Genomic DNA, 18,150 nt, shown 5'->3' on the forward strand with positions numbered 1-18,150 from the left:
TTATAACAAAAAAAAAAGCTTCAATAATCAATAGTGTTGAGCTCCTTCTTTCTCCTTCTCCATTCTTCAAAACTCAACTCAACCTCAAAGTCCTCTCAACCAAAGATAAAGTTAAAAACCCTATCCTTAGCCGTCGTCCGTCCGTGTGTCGTTGAGCTACTACCGTCGTCTGTCCGTCAAGCCACTGCCATCGTTTGTCGCACGCAACCCTTCCCTCCTCGTCATGTTCTTGAAGTCTCCAACCCCTGCTCTCTCCTTTCGTGAGCTCGACCCATCCGTCGTCTTCATCTTCTCGCTGTCCTTCTTACCGTCGTGTGGTCGGTGTCGTTTGTCACGACAACACACCCTACTAAAAGACCCAGACTTCGATGGTCAGTTCACTGCTCACTTTTTTTGCGTTTTTTTTATGCATTGTTCAATGATTATTTAAATGTTTTTGTGTTTTAATTTTTTATTGAATGATTCTTTGATTACTGATGAGCTCTAATTTTGTTGTGTTGCTATTTTTTTGTGTTTTGATTTTTTATTGAATGAGCTCTAGTTCTGCCATGTTACTCTGGTTCTGCTGTGTAGCTATTTTGTGTGTTCTTAATTTTTTATTGAATAATTATTTTGCTGATGATTGATTATTCAAGGTCTTGTGTTAATTGATTATTGAATTTTGATTATTGATCATGATTAGTGATGTGCTGCTAGTTTTGTTGCGCTGTGTTTTACTGTTTTGTGATTTAATTGTGTTTAGATTGGGATTGTCTTGATCATTTATTGATTTCAATTATGGATGACGGTATCAATCAAGAAGTATTTACCGATAATAATACATATGTGTGTATTCATCATAAATCTTTTATCTCTATTTAAGCCTTAAAATGTAAGATAAATCTATTTTTCTCTACGGTCTGATTTTTATTTATTTATTTTTAAAAATATTTTTTTATTATATATTTTGCTATTTCTATTGCGTTGATTCATAATAGTCTGATTAATTTTTCATGAATTCTTTGTTCTATGGGTAAAGAAAGATTAAATTAAGGTAATTAGACGTATTATTTGTGTCATAAATCATAATTTTTTAATATATTAAAGGCTGATGTAGAAGAAATTGTGTTTAGATTGTGATTGATAGAAGAAGAAAATATGAATTTATAACTGATTGAATATGAATCTAAATTCAATAAATTTTCACTTAAATAGTTGTTATGTTTATCATCTAAATTTAATGAATTGTTGATTTATATTTTATTTAGGTCATTGAATTATTCTAAAAAATTTTGTTTCGTCCTTGAGCCATTGTGCTTGTTTGCATAGGATCAGAATTTTTTAGTTTTATTATTTCTTGATTCATCTATAAGTCCTACTAGTTATGTTTGGTGGCTGTGAAAAGTATGCTTCAGTTTTGTATATGTTACAGCAATAAAAGTTAATTCAGTCAAAAAAATTAAGTTTGAGATTCCTCACTTTATTGAGGCAATTAAGAATATTATTATAGTTTATTTATAATTTATTTATTATTTTATTATAAAATAATTTTTTGGTTAAATTATAATTAGACTAATAAAATAATAAATCAATAATTAAAATAGTTCAATAATCAGTTAAATTTTAGAATTTTGGATAAAACCGACCGATAATGACAAAAATTTAGTAGCGATTTTTATAACCACAACTAAATAGAAAGATTGCGGGAGTTTATCCGATGTTTTACGATTGTACGGTAAAATATCATGATTTAGTGACAATTATTACCTAACTGTCACAAAAAATTATATATTCGCACATAAAATACAAGAAGTTATTATCTATCCATCATTATCACCCATATGTAACTTCTGGTAGGTTGAGAACGAATATTTATTTGTGTTTGAATTATGATTAAAATTTTATTTATCATGTTTTACTAGTTAATTTTAATTGATTTTAGTACTTAGAAAAAAAAAAGTTAGGCAGGCTAGTTGTGTGGCGGTCGTCAATCCGCCTTAAAGCGAGGTGAGTTAGCTTTTTTAATATTTTAATTTATTTTTATACAATGAAAATAAGGTACATAATGTTCTTAGACTAACAAAGAAATAATACTGACTTTAGTCATTTTGGATCGGAAAAAGACAAAAGAAGTGCACACCACACAATGAGCAAGAGCGTTTCTTTCATTGTCAATCTGGTTGGCTGATTGATATGCTTTTAATTCCTTGCCCATAACTCTGCACACTTCAAACACATGCTTGGAAGAAAACAGTGCTGCCCCTTTAATTGCTACCTTACTAGTTACTCCTGTAGGTTAGGTTATTCTTGACTTGCTTCCATCTGTGGCAACTTTTTGAGCCTTGTTCATATACACATGTAGCAAATAAATTCTTAGCTTGTGTTTGACCAACGAGAAAGGACTCGTGTTTTCTTACTACGAAAAAATCATTTTTAATAGTAAATTTTGACTGTACTATAGCCAATGTTGTCAGAACCGGACCGACCCGGCCGGTCGGACCGGAAAACCGGTGAACCGGTGCTATAACCGGTTCGGGCGAGACATATAACCGGACAAGGAATCAAACCGGAATGACCCGGATTGAACCGGCCGGGTTTGGTAAGAACCGGAGAACCGGCGGGTTTCATTTAACCCGGGCCGGTTCGAACCTTTTTTTTTTTTTTTCCTTTTCGCTGGAAACGACGTCGTTTCCTAATAAAAATAAAAAGAGCTGCTGCTGAAACTAACCCTAGCCTCCATCCGTCTCATACCCTCATTCACTGCATCTATCCCCTGTTTCCCCCTTTCCCTTCCCAAACGGTTACTTTGGCCATGAGAGCTGACAGCTGAGAGATAGAGAGTCTGCTACTCTGCTTCAGTTCGTCGCCGGCGCGGAGACCCAGCAGCCAGCAGCCAGCAGCTTCAGCCAGAGTTCGTGCGCCACTCACCACCGCGAAGAAGCAGTCGCCTCCTCGTCGCCTACTGCCTCCAGGTCGTCAGTCGTGAGTCGCCACCTCCTGTCTCCCTCTTCTCTGCTCTGCTCGTCCCTCCATCCCTCCAGGGTCCAGCCGTCCAGCCGTCCAGGTATGTAGTTTTAATTTTTTTCATTTTTTGAAGTTAATTTTCAATAATTTATTACCGAACTACTACTGAATACTGATAGTTAGAAACTTATAATTAATTGATTATTGTAGATTGATTATGTATGCTGGTTTCTGTTTGATTTCTGTTAGAATTTACCCAAATTGGTTGTTCACATATGTTTGATACTTTGATTTCTGTTTGATTTTTGTATGTTTTCAATACTTCCACATGTTTTTCTGTTTGATTTTTGTATGTTGGCATTACTTTCACATGTTTTTCTGTTTGATTTAGTACTGATAGTCAGAATTAATTGATTATTGTAGATTGATTCTGTATGTTGGCAGATGAGAACATGAATACTTCCACATGTTTTTCTGTTTGATTATCCATTGTTGTTAGATTGTTATTGTTATCTGTTATAGTGTTATATATGTTGGTTGCTGTTGTATATTATTCTTAGTAGTTAGTGGATTGTTGTTGTGGATTATTCTTGGAGATTAGTGTTATATATGTTTGCACACACAGGACACTCCTTGATCCTGTTTTTTTAAGCACTTGTTTGGCTAAGCCTTTGATTGCAGTCACATATAGCTTGAGTAAGGTGTCAGAGTTCATAGCTCCAATTAGGATTGTTAGACTCACAAGGGATAGAAAACAAGATTGTGATTTGGTGTGTGGAAAACAGGTGACTTGATAGTATGTCCAGAAGGAACAACTTGTAGGGAGCCATATCTATTAAGATTCAGCTCATTGTTTGCTGAGTTGCTGATGAAATAGTTTCTGTGGCTATGAATGCTCATGTCAGCATGTTCTATGGGACCACAGCGGCAGGCTTGAAGTGTTGGACCCATCTTCTTCTTCATGAATCCTCGGCCATGTTACCACATTCACATTATGTTTATTTTTAGGATTTGAGACTTAATGTTTATTAAAATGTTATTGGAGATATGTTTTTTAACTGTTAATTTTTAAGTTTTTAGCTATTTTATACGTTTTACTTATGTGGGACCGGGTTAACCGGTTCAACCAGTGACCCACCGGTTGAACCAATAACCCAGTGACCCAGTAATCTGACCGGTTCGATCACCGGTTCGGTTCTGACAACTATGACTATAGCTCTGATTTAACTTATATTTTTATGATAATTATATATTTATTATTATTATTATTATATATTATTATAATAATAATTATATATTTTTTATAATTATTAAAAATTTTTTTATCGATAATTATATAATTACTATTAAAATATTTTATCAACAAACATAAGCCAGTTAGTTAATTAATATTTAATTATTGTTAAAAAATAATGTTTTTTAATAGTGCATTTTTCTTTTTTTTTTAATTAGAAAAATAGTCACCGGATAAATGATCAATATTATGTGTATGGTTATTGACTATGTATTTAGATATATAGGGTTTTGTCCAACTTCTAAAAATTTAGAAAAAATAATTATATAATATACACTACAACATTTTTAAGTTGAGGCAACACTTTTGGACCTAAGGCAACGTTTTTGGGCGGCGTTGCATATGCAGCCGTTGCCTTAGATCAAGACAACACTTTTTTGTTTCAAAAGCAACGCTTTTGAGAGCAACACTTGGTAAGTGTTGCCTTTGGTTGAAAAACAACAACACTTCAAAGGTGTGTTTGAGACAACACTTTTATAATGTTGTCTTTTCTCATATTTTGACCACTACTAAAAAATGTTACCTATTTGCAATAAAATTCAACCCTTTTTATGTGTTGCTTATAAGTTTGAATTTGTAATACTTTAAAGTGTTGCCTATTAGTTTTGAATATACAACCTTTTAAAGCATTGCCTTTTTTTTTTGAATATGCAACCTATACAAGTGTTGTCTTTTCTTTTGGATATGCAACCTATACAAGTGTTACTTTTTCTTTTGGATATGCAACCATACAAGTGTTGTCTAATATTCAAAATATGCAACTAATAAAAGAATTGCCTTTTTGATAAAAATAAAAATTACTTTTGTAATAAAAATACAAAAAAATAAAATTTACAATAAAATTTTTTGTTCATACATGTGTAATTATTTTAAAATTTACAATAAAATGGGAAACAAGTAACAACAAATTTCTAACACAATTTTTGCCACTAAGTCTAAAAACACGTTACATGAACATAAATCTAGGTGGTTTTCAACGAGGATCAAGAAATAAAAGCTAGATAATATTCACCCCTACATCCAGAATCACCAATCCACAAGACTCCCCAAAAGCATTATAAGCCTGTAACAATAATAGAAAATCAGGGGGGAAGTTATGTTCGTAATTCCACCTTTTTTTTTAATTCCAACTCTGAATAGTGCTATGTTTTTTTCATTCCAAATAATAATAATAAAGGTTTAGGGAATAGTACTAGAATAACATACATGCTTTTAGAGTCTTCCAATCAATGAAATTTCACTCCTTAATTAAAGGTACAGATACTTGACAAGCAATAAATAAATTTTGTAAGCATTGCAAATGGTTATAAGTAAAATCTAATGTAAGAAGATATAATTATCCAATGTGTATGCATGCAAATGTTTGTGTCTACCTCCAGGTGCTGTCGTACTTCACCGCCACCATGATAAGAGTATATTTGAACAATGTGCTTTGAGTAAGCAACTCCTGTTTGTTGAACAAAGTCATATTAATGATTGGTTGCGTTGACTTCAGAAAGTATACATTAGAGAATATCATAAACGAATAATTTAAAAATTTTCAACTTACCGAATAAAGCACCATCTGGACTCCAAATCACACGGTTGACAGAAACACCTGGATCTTTGATAAGAGCAGCCTGAATTACACATATATAGCTTTATTTCAGTAACTATAAGTTACAAGTATCCGGGCTTGGTATAAAAATTCATGTATAAAGGAGAAAAGGGGAACCTGAAATGGCATTGAACAGGCACTAAGATCCCAAACTTTGAAATTCCTCAAGACCAACCACTCCCTAGAACCCACTTCCCACAAAGCAATGTCCCCAACATTTGTACCAACTGATACATTGCATGAAAAGAAGGAAGAACTTATGTTTAGCTGAGAACAATAACATCAAATACACACAATTAACTCAAGTGAAAAACACTATTGAAAGGTCTTAGAAAGGCAGCAGACCAAGAAGTATAGTCTGTTGAACTGGATAGAAGTCCATGCTCATAGGAGATGAATCTTGGTTAAGAGTCCGCATAATAGTCTTTGGCAAGTCATATGGTGCATTAAAAGCCTGGCCATGACCATGACCTGGGAACGTGGCTGACAACACATTGACAGGAAGATTTACCTGCACAACATGATGAAAAGTTGATGCCAGAAATGTGAGTTGTAAAAATTTGTATAGATAAGAATTACAAGACCACTAGTGATTTTTTTCCCTAAGTGTTATCAGATTACCTCATCCGACATTCCCATTGGTCTTGTTCTCTTAGAGACATGATTTGAATCTCCAGATGGGTAGTCAACAGAAGGATTAGTTGGAGGGGTCCTAGGGTCCTTCAAAGCAGCTTAAATAAGACAATGAAACTTGTCAGAAGTAAGAGATTGAATTTAGAACCATAGCCAATTAGATGTTAAAACCACTACAAACTCGAGAATAGCAGGCCGCAAGAAAATGTATTACCAGGGATTGATGGTGCACCAAGACCTATAGCAGTACCAAGACCTATAGTGGCTCCTCCAGAAACTACAGCATGTGCTACAATGGTAGGATTTGACATCCAACCAGCCAGGGGTGTTGGCACAGGTGCTGGAGTAGGTTGAAAAGGCTATACACATTAACCACAGAATAGTCCAGCACCAAAATAAGAACCAAAAGATAACAATATGTAATGCCTACAAAACCAAATCAGTAAAGTAGCCCACCCCATGTGCACCAAGAGGAGGAAACCCTCCAGCCTTTGGCAAGGATCCTAGTAGTGGATTATTAGCAGGAGATGGAGCTCTTGCACCATTGGGTTGTCCACATGAGTGATCCACAAATCACTGAAAGGTGAAACTTGACATTTAGTTAGTTAGTATATTACTATATCAAGGATCATAAATAGAAAACCTTGGTACCAGAGCATATGGTCGTACAATGCAAACATTAAAACATATAAGAAGGGAAGGCAAAGGATAACATATCCACTGATTACCTCAGCTGCTACCACAAGTAACCTGCACATATACCAATGAAGCTTAGTTTTTATTATTGAGATGCATAAAATCTCTTCAATATAACAGTATTATCTTAAAGCTATACTGTTATAGAAAAGCAATACATTTTTTATACAAGTTATGTTCAATTAAGTTAATTGCCAAACACTTAGACCACTATATGTATATCACTTAGCTCAGAATTTAAGAAATTAATACCACTGAACCTGGAACTTGAAGATTTGTGCGCAAAATGAAAAAATCTCCTCAGTGTTTTTCATCAGAAGAAAGAAAACCTTGGCAGGAGCATCAGCAACTCTGAAAGCTTCTGCTGTTGCCCGTACTAACCACAAGCTAGGAAAAACATTGAAAATTCAGCACAAGAAATTCAGAAAATACACACATCATGATGATGAAAGTGAAAATAGAAAGAAAAGGAAAAATACACAGTACATACAGTTGTTTCTGAACATGTTTGGGCCTCGAACCTCAAAGCATAGCATTATATGCTAGCAACTCGAAAAAGCATATTCAATAAGCACATACACTAGACCCTCTCAAAGAACATATATACATCCTAAACACATTCCTCAATTTCCCCAATTTGAGAATAGAATTAGCTTCCTAAGATTACAGAGGAGAAAAAATCCTAACCTAAGACATGATTACAGCGAGCAGTAAGGATTACAGCAGAGACAGCTCAGGCAGAGCAGCGAGGACGTGAGGCATTGGCGAGCCGACGACAACCATCAAGCAGCGATGACGACCAGAGACGACTCAGGTAGCGCAAGGCGGAAAAGAGGGATTACAGCAGCGGCGGATCCGGCAGCGCAGGTAGAAATGGCAATGGCAGTGCAAGTCAGAGATTTCAAAATGGCAGAGAAGAGATTTCAAAATGGCGGAGAAGAGCAGAAGTTTCAGCTAACAAAAAAGCTTTTCATCAGCTTAGTAAAATGCCATACATGAATGTGCATTGTGAAGAACAGAGGGAAATCGATTCTCCCATAAAAATTAATTCATGTGAATTAGTTATATATAATTAGTGCACTATCAATATTTCCAAACTTTTTATTGATAAATAAACTGAAGATAACTCAAACCACTGATTGTGTAGAGGAGTAAGACAATGTTCTTAAAAATAAACAGAATAGAGCAAGTGCAGCACCTTGTAATCTTTTTTTCATCATTCATCTTTTTTTGAAGCTCACCATTAGTAACACTTCTTTGATAATCTTCAGAGGAAAACACAGAGCCATAAGATGCCTGTGTTCAAAGATTGGCAACTAAGCACTCCCAAACACAAAACAGAACAACAAAATACAAACCTAAGAATGCAATACTATTTTATAAAAATTATGAAACAATTAAACTATAATCACATTGCTAAATTGTGATTACTCAAAAAAGAAACAACAATTTAAATCAAACCTAAGAGGTATTTGAAGGTGAGCGACAAATCGGTAAAGTCTTTGTCCTTCGACATGATCGAGCTCGAAACTGCAAAAATAATGAAAAGAAGAAAAGGATTATGTGAGCTTCTTCAATTGATTAAACTGAAAGAGATGTGCGTGGAGAGAGAGAGAGATGTATACTGGAACTATTGTTATTAATTCAACTAAATTAATCAAGTAGTATGTAAAATCAATCTACAAGCCTTCAACGACGACGATGGAGGAAGAGATGCTGAGGACCAAGGCTGAGGCGAGAGGCTTGAGTGAAAGAGGAGAACGGCGGAGAGTTGTTGATTTGCCTGAGAGGATAGAGCACGGCACCACGGCGGAGCAGAGCAAAGGTTTCAGAAAGGCGCGAGCAGAAAAACACGACGGAGCAGAGCAGAACAAGGCGTGAGCTCGAGTAATGAGAAACATGACGACGACGAGCAGAGAAGAGGGATTACAGTAGTGGCAGATCTGGCAGCGCAAGGTAGAAACAACAACAACAGCGCAAGGCAGAGACGGTGCTGGAGGTGAAGAAAGTGGCGGTGGCAACTTCTCTCTCCGTCATCTTCTTCTCCTTCTTTCTCTTCTTCCTCGTTTGATGGCAGTTCTCCCTTTCTTTTCTTCTCTTTATCACTCTCTGTCTCTCTCCCCTCACCGTGCATTTTTTCCTTCTGTCTTCTCTTTTTCCCGTGCAATGGAGAACCCTAATCCTCTGATCTTCTAATCGTAATTAATTTTGTATTTTATTTTATTTTTTGTTATTAAGTTGGATTTGTTTTATTTTAAAATTGATAGAAAATGATAATCAAAGTTAAAATATGTATTAAAGATAAAATTTATTTTTTAGAAGAGGCATTAAAAACTTTAGACAACACTTAAAAATAAAGTTTAAAATAAATTTAAAGACAACTCTTATAAAAAGTAAGATATTAACTTTATAATAATTGCTTCTGTATATTTGATGGGGCAACACTTAATAAGTGTTTTTTAATTTATCAAAGACATCACTTATAGTGTGTTGATTTAAAATATGTTGTTATAGTTCTATTTTTTTGTCACTAGTATAAAGTATTGTCTATATATATTTTAGACAACATTTTTAAAGTGTTGTTTTGAACATATGTTGCAATAGACAAAAAATGTTGTAGTGATAATATTAGTATTTTTATAATTAAAAAGTTTAAAATGTAATCATTGTTAATCTCGTTTTTTTAAAATAAAAATAGAATCTAGTATGAGAAACTTTTATGGCATATATAAAGTTTCATACTGACTAAAAATAAAAAGTACGGTATCTTTTATAAGAGTGACATAACTTTTATTACTTAAGCTAATTTTTTAAGTTAATTATTAGGCATATTTAATTTATAATATAGTGTTAAAACAAAGTTAAAATTGGTATTAGGTCATCCCTATATACTCACACCATATATATATAAAAATAAAGTCGTAATAGCCTTGACAATCCTTATTAGTCAAGCTAGCTTTTGAGATTAGATTTATACACTTTTATCAAAAAAGTAAACTGTTATAATATAAAATATATATTAAAAATAAATAAAATAATATATTTATATAAAAATATATAGTGCTAATTTTTAGTTTGTTTATAAAACTTTTGAAAGAAAAAAATATATATAATGTTGACTGAAATACAAGATAATTTTAAAAAATATAACAGTGACTTAACATTATTTATATTTCATATATATAAGAAGAGATAAAATATACTAAATCAAACTTCAAAAGACTACCAATCATTTAAAATTTTATGGGCATAAATGCAAACTCTTTATTATATTATGATAATCTTTTTGGTTAAAGTTGTAAATTCTCTCATCAATACGACGATCATATCATTATAAAATGAGTTCAGAAGACAACTTTTAGCATATTTTTGTGTGCAAATAATAATTTATTGATTAATAATAAATTTTTAAATAAAATTTAGATCTATAATAAAATAGTCATTAGTTTATCGAATTAAAAGATATTATAAAAAATTTAATTGAATAAACCAAGTCAAAATAATACAAAATTAAAAGGATGAATTTTAGTTTGATTTTTAAAATTAAATGTGTATATCAATTTAGTTCCTAAAATTTTAAAATGTACAATTAAATCTACGAATTGAAAATCATAAATTTCGGTTAGTCCATATTTGTTCTGTCGCCTTCAATTTATTATTATGATGGAGTTTAAGTGTACGAAAATGGTCGGAAGTCAGTTTAATTGGGGTAAAAAACAGTCAGAATTTATTTGTTGTTTTTTTAATATTTTTACCAATTTTGGCTATAATAAGTATTGTATAATTTTAAATATAATAAATATATAATTACAAATACTATATATATAATTATAAATATTAAATTAAATAAAGTAATTTTCGTTATTATCTTATTATCGTAAGTGTATTACTGCACTCGAATAATGTAACTTCACGAAAATAACAATAATGTTTGAGTATAAAGTGTAATTTTCATGCGTAGTAACTTTCTTTTTAGCAAGGGTGTAACTTAGTCAAACTAACTAGAGTGGTTAATAGGAGCTAACTAGGATTAGAAATCTGTTATAACTAATTGGTTAGGTGGTTAATTATTAGTTAGTTGTAACTTGGCAGAGTATAGGTATGATTTGTAATACTCTTCATTCAATAGTTGATGTCTGTTTCATTCAATAGTTATTAGAAATCTTATACTTTTGATACTTATTCTTATGTTCTAATCATTTTAGAAAAGAGGTAACTACCAAATCGGTACTCGGAAGATTCTGGCGCTGACAAAATGGTACCTGACTTTTGTTATTGACAAAATAGTCCCTAAAAGATTTTAAAATTTGACAAGCGTGTCCCCGAGCTCGCCGGAACAAATTTCCGGCAAGCACAATGCTGACATGGCCACCGTATTTTGGTGACCTGGCAAGCCACCTCCCAAACCCTAATTCCTCCTTCCCCAACACAAACTCCCTTTCCTCTTCCTCCCCATCGCAGCCCACCCCCTACCCAACGCAACCCCCTCCCCCTCCCTCCCATCGCAACCCCCTTTTCTCTTCCTCCCCATCGCAGCCCTCTTCCTTCTCCCTCCCTCTCATATCATCTCATCTCATCTCATTTCTGCAATGAAGAAGAACAAAAATCTGATACCTCAAAATCACATCCCTTCACAGCATTCACAAACCAAAACGAGAATTTGAGAAGAAGAAGAAGAAAAAGAAGAAGAAGGAATAATGGATCTAGCACTAGAGGAGCTGCAAGACGTTCTACCTCATAACCCTAACCCTAATTTTTCCTCTCTGATTCGCAATCCTCCCACACTCACTCTTCACACACCCATTTCTCACTCAATTTCAGAACTCTTATCAGGACTCTTTCCAGGCTAACCATGAATGGACTCTTCTCCTCACAATCCAGTTCTGCTATCTTCTCTTCCTCTTCGCCTTCTCTCTCCTCTCCATCACCGCTGTCGTCTTCACCGTCGCTTCCCTCTACACCAACAAAGATGTCTCCTTTTTCTCCACCGTCTTCGCAATCTCCAAAGTCTTCAAGCGTTTTATTCATCACTTACCTCTGAGTCACGCTTTTGATGTTCATCTATAATTTTGTCTTCGTGATTTCCTTGGTTTTGCTTATTATAGCAATTGATATCCTTCTCTTCCTCTGCTGTTTTTTGCGGTTATTGTGAATGTGTTGGTCATTGTGAATCTGGATGTATGATCAAAAGAAAAGAAATTTGAGGGGTTTGTAACTGAATTTTTTTTCTTCTTTTTCTATATGTGTCTTTATATGATTTGCGATGAGAGGAAGAGGGAAGGGGGCTGCGATGGAGAGGAAAAGGGAAGGAAGAGTGTGCGTTAGGGGGCTGTGATGGGGAGGAAGAGAAAAGGGGGTTGCGATGGGAGGGAGGGGGAGGGGGTTGCGTTGGGTAGGGGGTGGGCTGCAATGGGGAGGAAGAGGAAAGGGAAAAGGGAAGGGAGAGTGTGCGTTAGGGGGCTGCGATGGGGAGAAAGAGAAAAGGGGGTTGCGATGGGAGGGAGGGGGAGGGGGTTGCGTTGGGTAGGGGGTGGGCTGCGATGGGGAGGAAGAGGAAAGGGAGTCTGCGTTGGGGAAGGAGGAATTAGGGTTTGGGAGGTGGCTTGCCAGGTCACCAAAATACGGTGGCCATGTCAGCATTGTGCTTGCCGGAAATTTGTTCCGGCGAGCTCGGGGACACGCTTGTCAAATTTTAAAATCTTTTAGGGACTATTTTGTCAATAACAAAAGTCAGGTACCATTTTGTCAGCGCCAAAATCTTTCGGGTACCGATTTAGTAGTTACCTCTTTTAGAAAAAAATTAAACTTATATGAAGACATTTTCCTTTAAGGAATTTTATTCACTTACCCTAATAAGTATTAATAATTAACCTCTTTAATGTTCAATATAAATTGTGAGAGAAGAACTAATAATAATTTGCAAAACTTAAAGCGAAAAATATTAGAGAAGAATTATTACTACTAACACATGTGACATTACATTGACCGAAAGAAATTAAACAAATTACATAGCACACCATGATGATAACTAAACCCAAATTCAAATGCCATGAAACACTGGGAAAATCTTATAGACTCACGCAAGTGGAGCCCACGTAATAACCTTTCCCTTTTTTTTATTCTCGGTAAATAAAGCATGCTATGAAAATGGTCATAAGATATATAATATAATCTCTCAGTAGAAACTGGCTATGATCCGCTTTCATTCTTCTCCATCACATATGAAACACTTGAGAATTTAATTGATGCTGCAATGTTGAAGAAACCCAACACACACACAGACAAAATCAAGTCAATTTATTACCAATTTTTTCAAACAAATATAATTAGTAATGATGTTGACTGAACATGTGATTAATAAGTAGAGTAATATTTTATGATGGTGACTATATATATATAGAAAAAGTATCATATACAATTAATGTTTTTTAAGATTTCTCAACCTAAATTTATTCATTCGATCATCATATTATATATTTTTTAAAAATTATTTTTAGTAGAAGGGAAATGTATATAACGGCTAAATATTTTATATATTAGTGATTATCAATGAATGAAATTCTTTATTCTACTGTGATGATAATGTAATAGACCCAGCATAAAAAGTAAATCTGTTTATGTGTGAATTCAGTCCGATTAATCGTACATATAAAAGGTCCACATCATTAAAAGTGGTTAAAATTTTATTAAATCGTTTAAAAGGTCACCTGATTTTAGAAAAAGATCTAGATTAAACTATTATTTTTCAATTTTAAGATGAAAATAGAAAATGATACTGTAGGTTTAATTAATAATTACAGAAATGTTCGAAGACAATAAAAACCAATGTAAATTAGTCTAAAATTATCTTATTTTAAATTTATTAATTATTTTTAAAATAATTTTAAATTATTATCTTTCTAGCATTTTTATAAGAAGAGAAAGTTAAGGTTTATTAAAATCTGACTAACACTTAATTAAGTAAAAAAGCGAATAATTTGACACTATTAAATATAATTTTATATTATTAAAAAAGGAGGAGTGCTAGAGGATCAGTAACTTTTATAATTTGTAGTCATCAATGATGATTTTAATGGTGTGAGATTTTATCCAATTGTTCATTTTTTTTTGTTGGTTAGTTACATGCTGGCCAGAATTTGAAAAAGTTGCTCACTCTAAATTTTTTTTTAAAATATTAATGATAATTAATTAGTGACTAATTATACGTACGTATTGCAGTTGGTGGAGGGGCTAATCTTGTATGGGATGTTAACACCACATTTGGAAGGGAGTGAGCCAGCATTGGCAAGATTAATGCCGGGGACTTGACCGGCCGATGTTTTAAGGCAAGTGCACACGGTCTTGCGGTCGGCGGGAGTCCTGGCACCGGCAAGGACATTCTTGACCCCTTGGCAACATGCCAGTGGCGGGGCTCCCCCGCGCTGCAGGTATGCGAGGCAAGGTGCCAAGGAAACGGTCACGGTGCCACATGAGATGGCACCGTGGACCATCGGTGCACTCAACAATGCCATGCACACCATAAGAACAACGCATGTAACCCTAATGCTGGCCATGATGATGAGTGATTGAGACTTGATAGAGAATGAAAAGAAAACAAGTGTTTTTTATTGAGGGTGATTGGTTGGTTGCACTTGGGTGAATGCTAGTGGTGCAAAGTGTAGGGTTTATATAGAAGGTTTTGGAGTGGGGGTTTTAAATGTGAAAGATAAGGCATGTAAATGAATGTGGTGGTGGTTGTGCTCAATTCAATGCTTTCTTTCGTACATGGTCTTATCTTTCAGCACCTGGCTTCATATTAGCCGTTCATTATGGTCATCTATTAAATTTGTTAAATATATAATTGTTTATTAATTAGTTTAAATTTTTTACATAAATAATTTTATAATAAAATTAGATAAATTATTACTGATTGAACCATACTCATAATTAAGTGTAAAAAAAATACAAATTCAAAAAGACATATAAAATATGGAAAAGTCTAGGAAGACAGCAACTTTGTTAAATTCTGGCCAGCATGTAATCAGTAAAGAAAAGTGAGCCATTAGATGAAACTTCACATCCATCTCACACCATTAAAACCATTATTGATAGCTATTTGATGGCTACAAATCACAAAATTACTGGCCCCTAGCATTATATATGAAGTATACTTAATCTTTTAAAATAACCATTATTATGTAAATTTTCTCTTGATCTGTAGACATCTTTAAAGATCAGATCTACACACACAAAAAAGTAGTTTGAAAAATGCATTATGTTTTTTTCCCAAACGAACTGAATATTTTTATTATTTGTAAGTACAAATAATAAATAGGTCAAATTGGATCAGACTTTATTTTTATCTGATCAGATTTGTAATATAGAAAATTATCTGATGAGTTTGATATGTAATATATCATATATAGGCTACTTTTTAGTATTGAGATTGGTTTGCTATATATGGAAAATTTAGTCTGATCTAAAGTTCATTAAAATGTCTGATATTTTTTATTTAAAAAAATTAAAAACTTCTATAATATTTTTTTAATATTAATTGTAAGTTGCTTCAAAATAGTACCAGTATCTAATTAATTTAAAATGGACGACATGTAGTTTCATTATCAGAAGCTTTATTTGATCGACAATACCATCGTTTGTTTTATATTATGGGTATTTTTTTTTATTTAAAATTTTCTAAGTCAAGTTTGAGTGTTTGACATAATGCGAAGTGTGAAGTCAGATAATATATATGGATATATATGTACAGAAAAGGAAAAAAAAAAGAAATTAATAGCATATATTTCTTGAATTGAAGTTGCAAGAGATCAGATCAATGCTATTATTGGTTTTTTTTCCCCTCACCGACGTGAGCAATAGACTCACTAGTTTTTACTAGTTAGCTACTGGATAGTCACTACTCACTAAAAAAAAACGGTTACCTAAAACCTAACTATCACTGGTTTGGAGTAAAAGGAATACAAATTAAATACAATGTGATTACGTGAATAATAACTAATTCAAATATAAATATTACGTATATAAAAAAATTAAAAATTAATTATTAAATCAGTTATTATATATTATTTTATATATTTTTTATTTATATTTTATATTTTATATTTTAAAATATATTTTATATGAAAAACTAATTTAATTGTGGACACATACTATAAATATTTTTATAATGTATTACTAAAATACACCATTTCCAAATGTATTTACAATAAATGTATAAATAATTGAACACATTAATTATTTAGATAGTATTTGTGAACTAAATTTTACTGCTATCTTTTCGTAATAAAGACAGTAATAGTCACGAGCTCGCTGTTCCCATCTTTGAATGACAGATGGAGTTGGGTGAATTATTTTCCCATCATGTTCCATCTTGATTAAATTTTTATGACATTTGATGTAAAATCACGCTATTTAATTTGCATATGGATTTATGAGTGGTGTTGGACTCTGATATGGGAGAGAGAGGTATTTCACAATTTTGTGGTGTCAGTAAAACCACAATTCGGATCCTGCGAGTTTCCATTACTAAACGTACGGTCCGATTTGATGCAGTCTGGACACGCATCGCAGCAGCTTCTCTCCTAACGGTGCCCTGAAACTAAACAAAGACTCATGCAATCCATTCTCATTATCCGGTTACAATCACTTTCAGATTTCACTTTCAACTTCGCTCCCACCTTCTTCTTCTTCCTTTCTCCGTTTAAATTTTTTAAAAAAAAATTTATATTTCGTAATTATAATTATTATTGTTAGGTGGCTAATTATTATTGTTGTGGTTAGAAATTGAATTTAGGAATTATTATCATTTTTATCAGATATAGGTTTTTTTTAATTTTTTTAATATTTTATAATTAAAATTATTATTGTTAGAAAGTTTATTATTATTGTTGTTATTGTTAGAAGCTGAATAGAAATGTGTATTATTTTTGTACTCTATCATTTAAAATAATACATTTTCAAAAGTACTCTATTATCCATTTTTCTTACTCTACTAAATAATAACAGAAATCATACTAACAAATTTTTGGGTTACATACCATGAAGGAGAAAAATACAAATGCAGAGAACCAGAGGAAGAAGACGAGCAAGCTTGAAGAAGAACACGGAATCTGATATTTTCAATAAACCTAAATCGGACCTACCATTTACTATTGGCAGATTCAAATTAATATTTAAAAAAGGGAACTCGGACCCTACGATTTCATTTTCAGCTTGATAAAAAATATATATATACAAAACGCACGGTCCGTTTTGCATTGTTAAAATTCAAATTCCAGCCATCAACAAGTCGTACCCTCAGACTTGTTTGTTTATTTTTGCTTAACAAAGAACTCGGACCCTCCAAGTTCTTTCACCTAAAAATGACATAAAGCTGCCCCACCTTCTTGTCTATTTCTCACTATTTCCATATCCGGAGAAAGCACACTAACGGGTTCCATAACTAAAAAATTGAGCCGTAAAATCATTGATATATCTTGTTTAATAACTTAAAGATTTAGAAAATTGCATTGGTTCATGATATGGGTTAATTTTTTTGGATATGGGATAAAAATTGGTGTAATCCTTTAATATTAGAAGTTATGGTGTTTTACAAAATTTTGGGGGTATAGAATTCGCAGAGTGCGAATTGCCAAATCAATTTATTTTTAATTTATAAAAACAATACACAGACTACGTATTGTATTATTTTAATATTAAATTATAATACGCGGTCTGCGTATTGTAAATACACAGTTTGCATATTATCAGTACAATACGTATTCTGCATATTGTGTTTGCCCAGAACAGCGTTTCCATAACACTGTAAAATTATATTTTTTGTAACATTAACGTAAAACTCACTTTCCTCTTTCATATTAAAATAAAAAAAATCTCATGATATTAAAATTTTACGTAAAAGGTATAGAAGAGTTGAATATTTCTTATCTCAATGTCTCTAAATAAAGAAAAAAAAAGGGTAAAAATCACAGATAAACCAATGGGGGAAATT

General features: G+C 32.9%; 2 protein-coding genes across 2 annotated transcripts; both read right to left on the minus strand.

Annotated features, from left to right (window-relative positions):
* Positions 1 to 5,234: 5,234 nt before the first annotated feature.
* Positions 5,235 to 7,003, minus strand: LOC110269016 (topless-related protein 1-like). The gene is made up of 8 exons (XM_088503794.1): positions 6,924 to 7,003; positions 6,682 to 6,826; positions 6,456 to 6,565; positions 6,180 to 6,345; positions 5,952 to 6,061; positions 5,787 to 5,856; positions 5,611 to 5,684; positions 5,235 to 5,300 (listed from the first exon to the last, which is right to left on the minus strand). Exons 2-8 carry the CDS (start codon positions 6,776 to 6,778, stop codon positions 5,235 to 5,237), a joined length of 693 nt encoding a protein of 230 aa, XP_088359920.1. The 5' UTR covers positions 6,779 to 6,826; positions 6,924 to 7,003.
* A 6,266-nt stretch (positions 7,004 to 13,269) lies between these two features.
* Positions 13,270 to 14,811, minus strand: LOC107625853 (non-specific lipid-transfer protein 1). Its single transcript, XM_088503831.1, has 2 exons — positions 14,373 to 14,811; positions 13,270 to 13,411 (listed from the first exon to the last, which is right to left on the minus strand). Exons 1-2 carry the CDS (start codon positions 14,714 to 14,716, stop codon positions 13,402 to 13,404), a joined length of 354 nt encoding a protein of 117 aa, XP_088359957.1. The 5' UTR covers positions 14,717 to 14,811; the 3' UTR covers positions 13,270 to 13,401.
* Between the last annotated feature and the right edge of the window lie 3,339 nt (positions 14,812 to 18,150).

Source organism: Arachis ipaensis, chromosome B2, assembly GCF_059453495.1.
Source record: "Arachis ipaensis isolate K30076 ecotype BB chromosome B2, ASM5945349v1, whole genome shotgun sequence".
Lineage (NCBI taxonomy): Eukaryota > Viridiplantae > Streptophyta > Magnoliopsida > Fabales > Fabaceae > Arachis > Arachis ipaensis.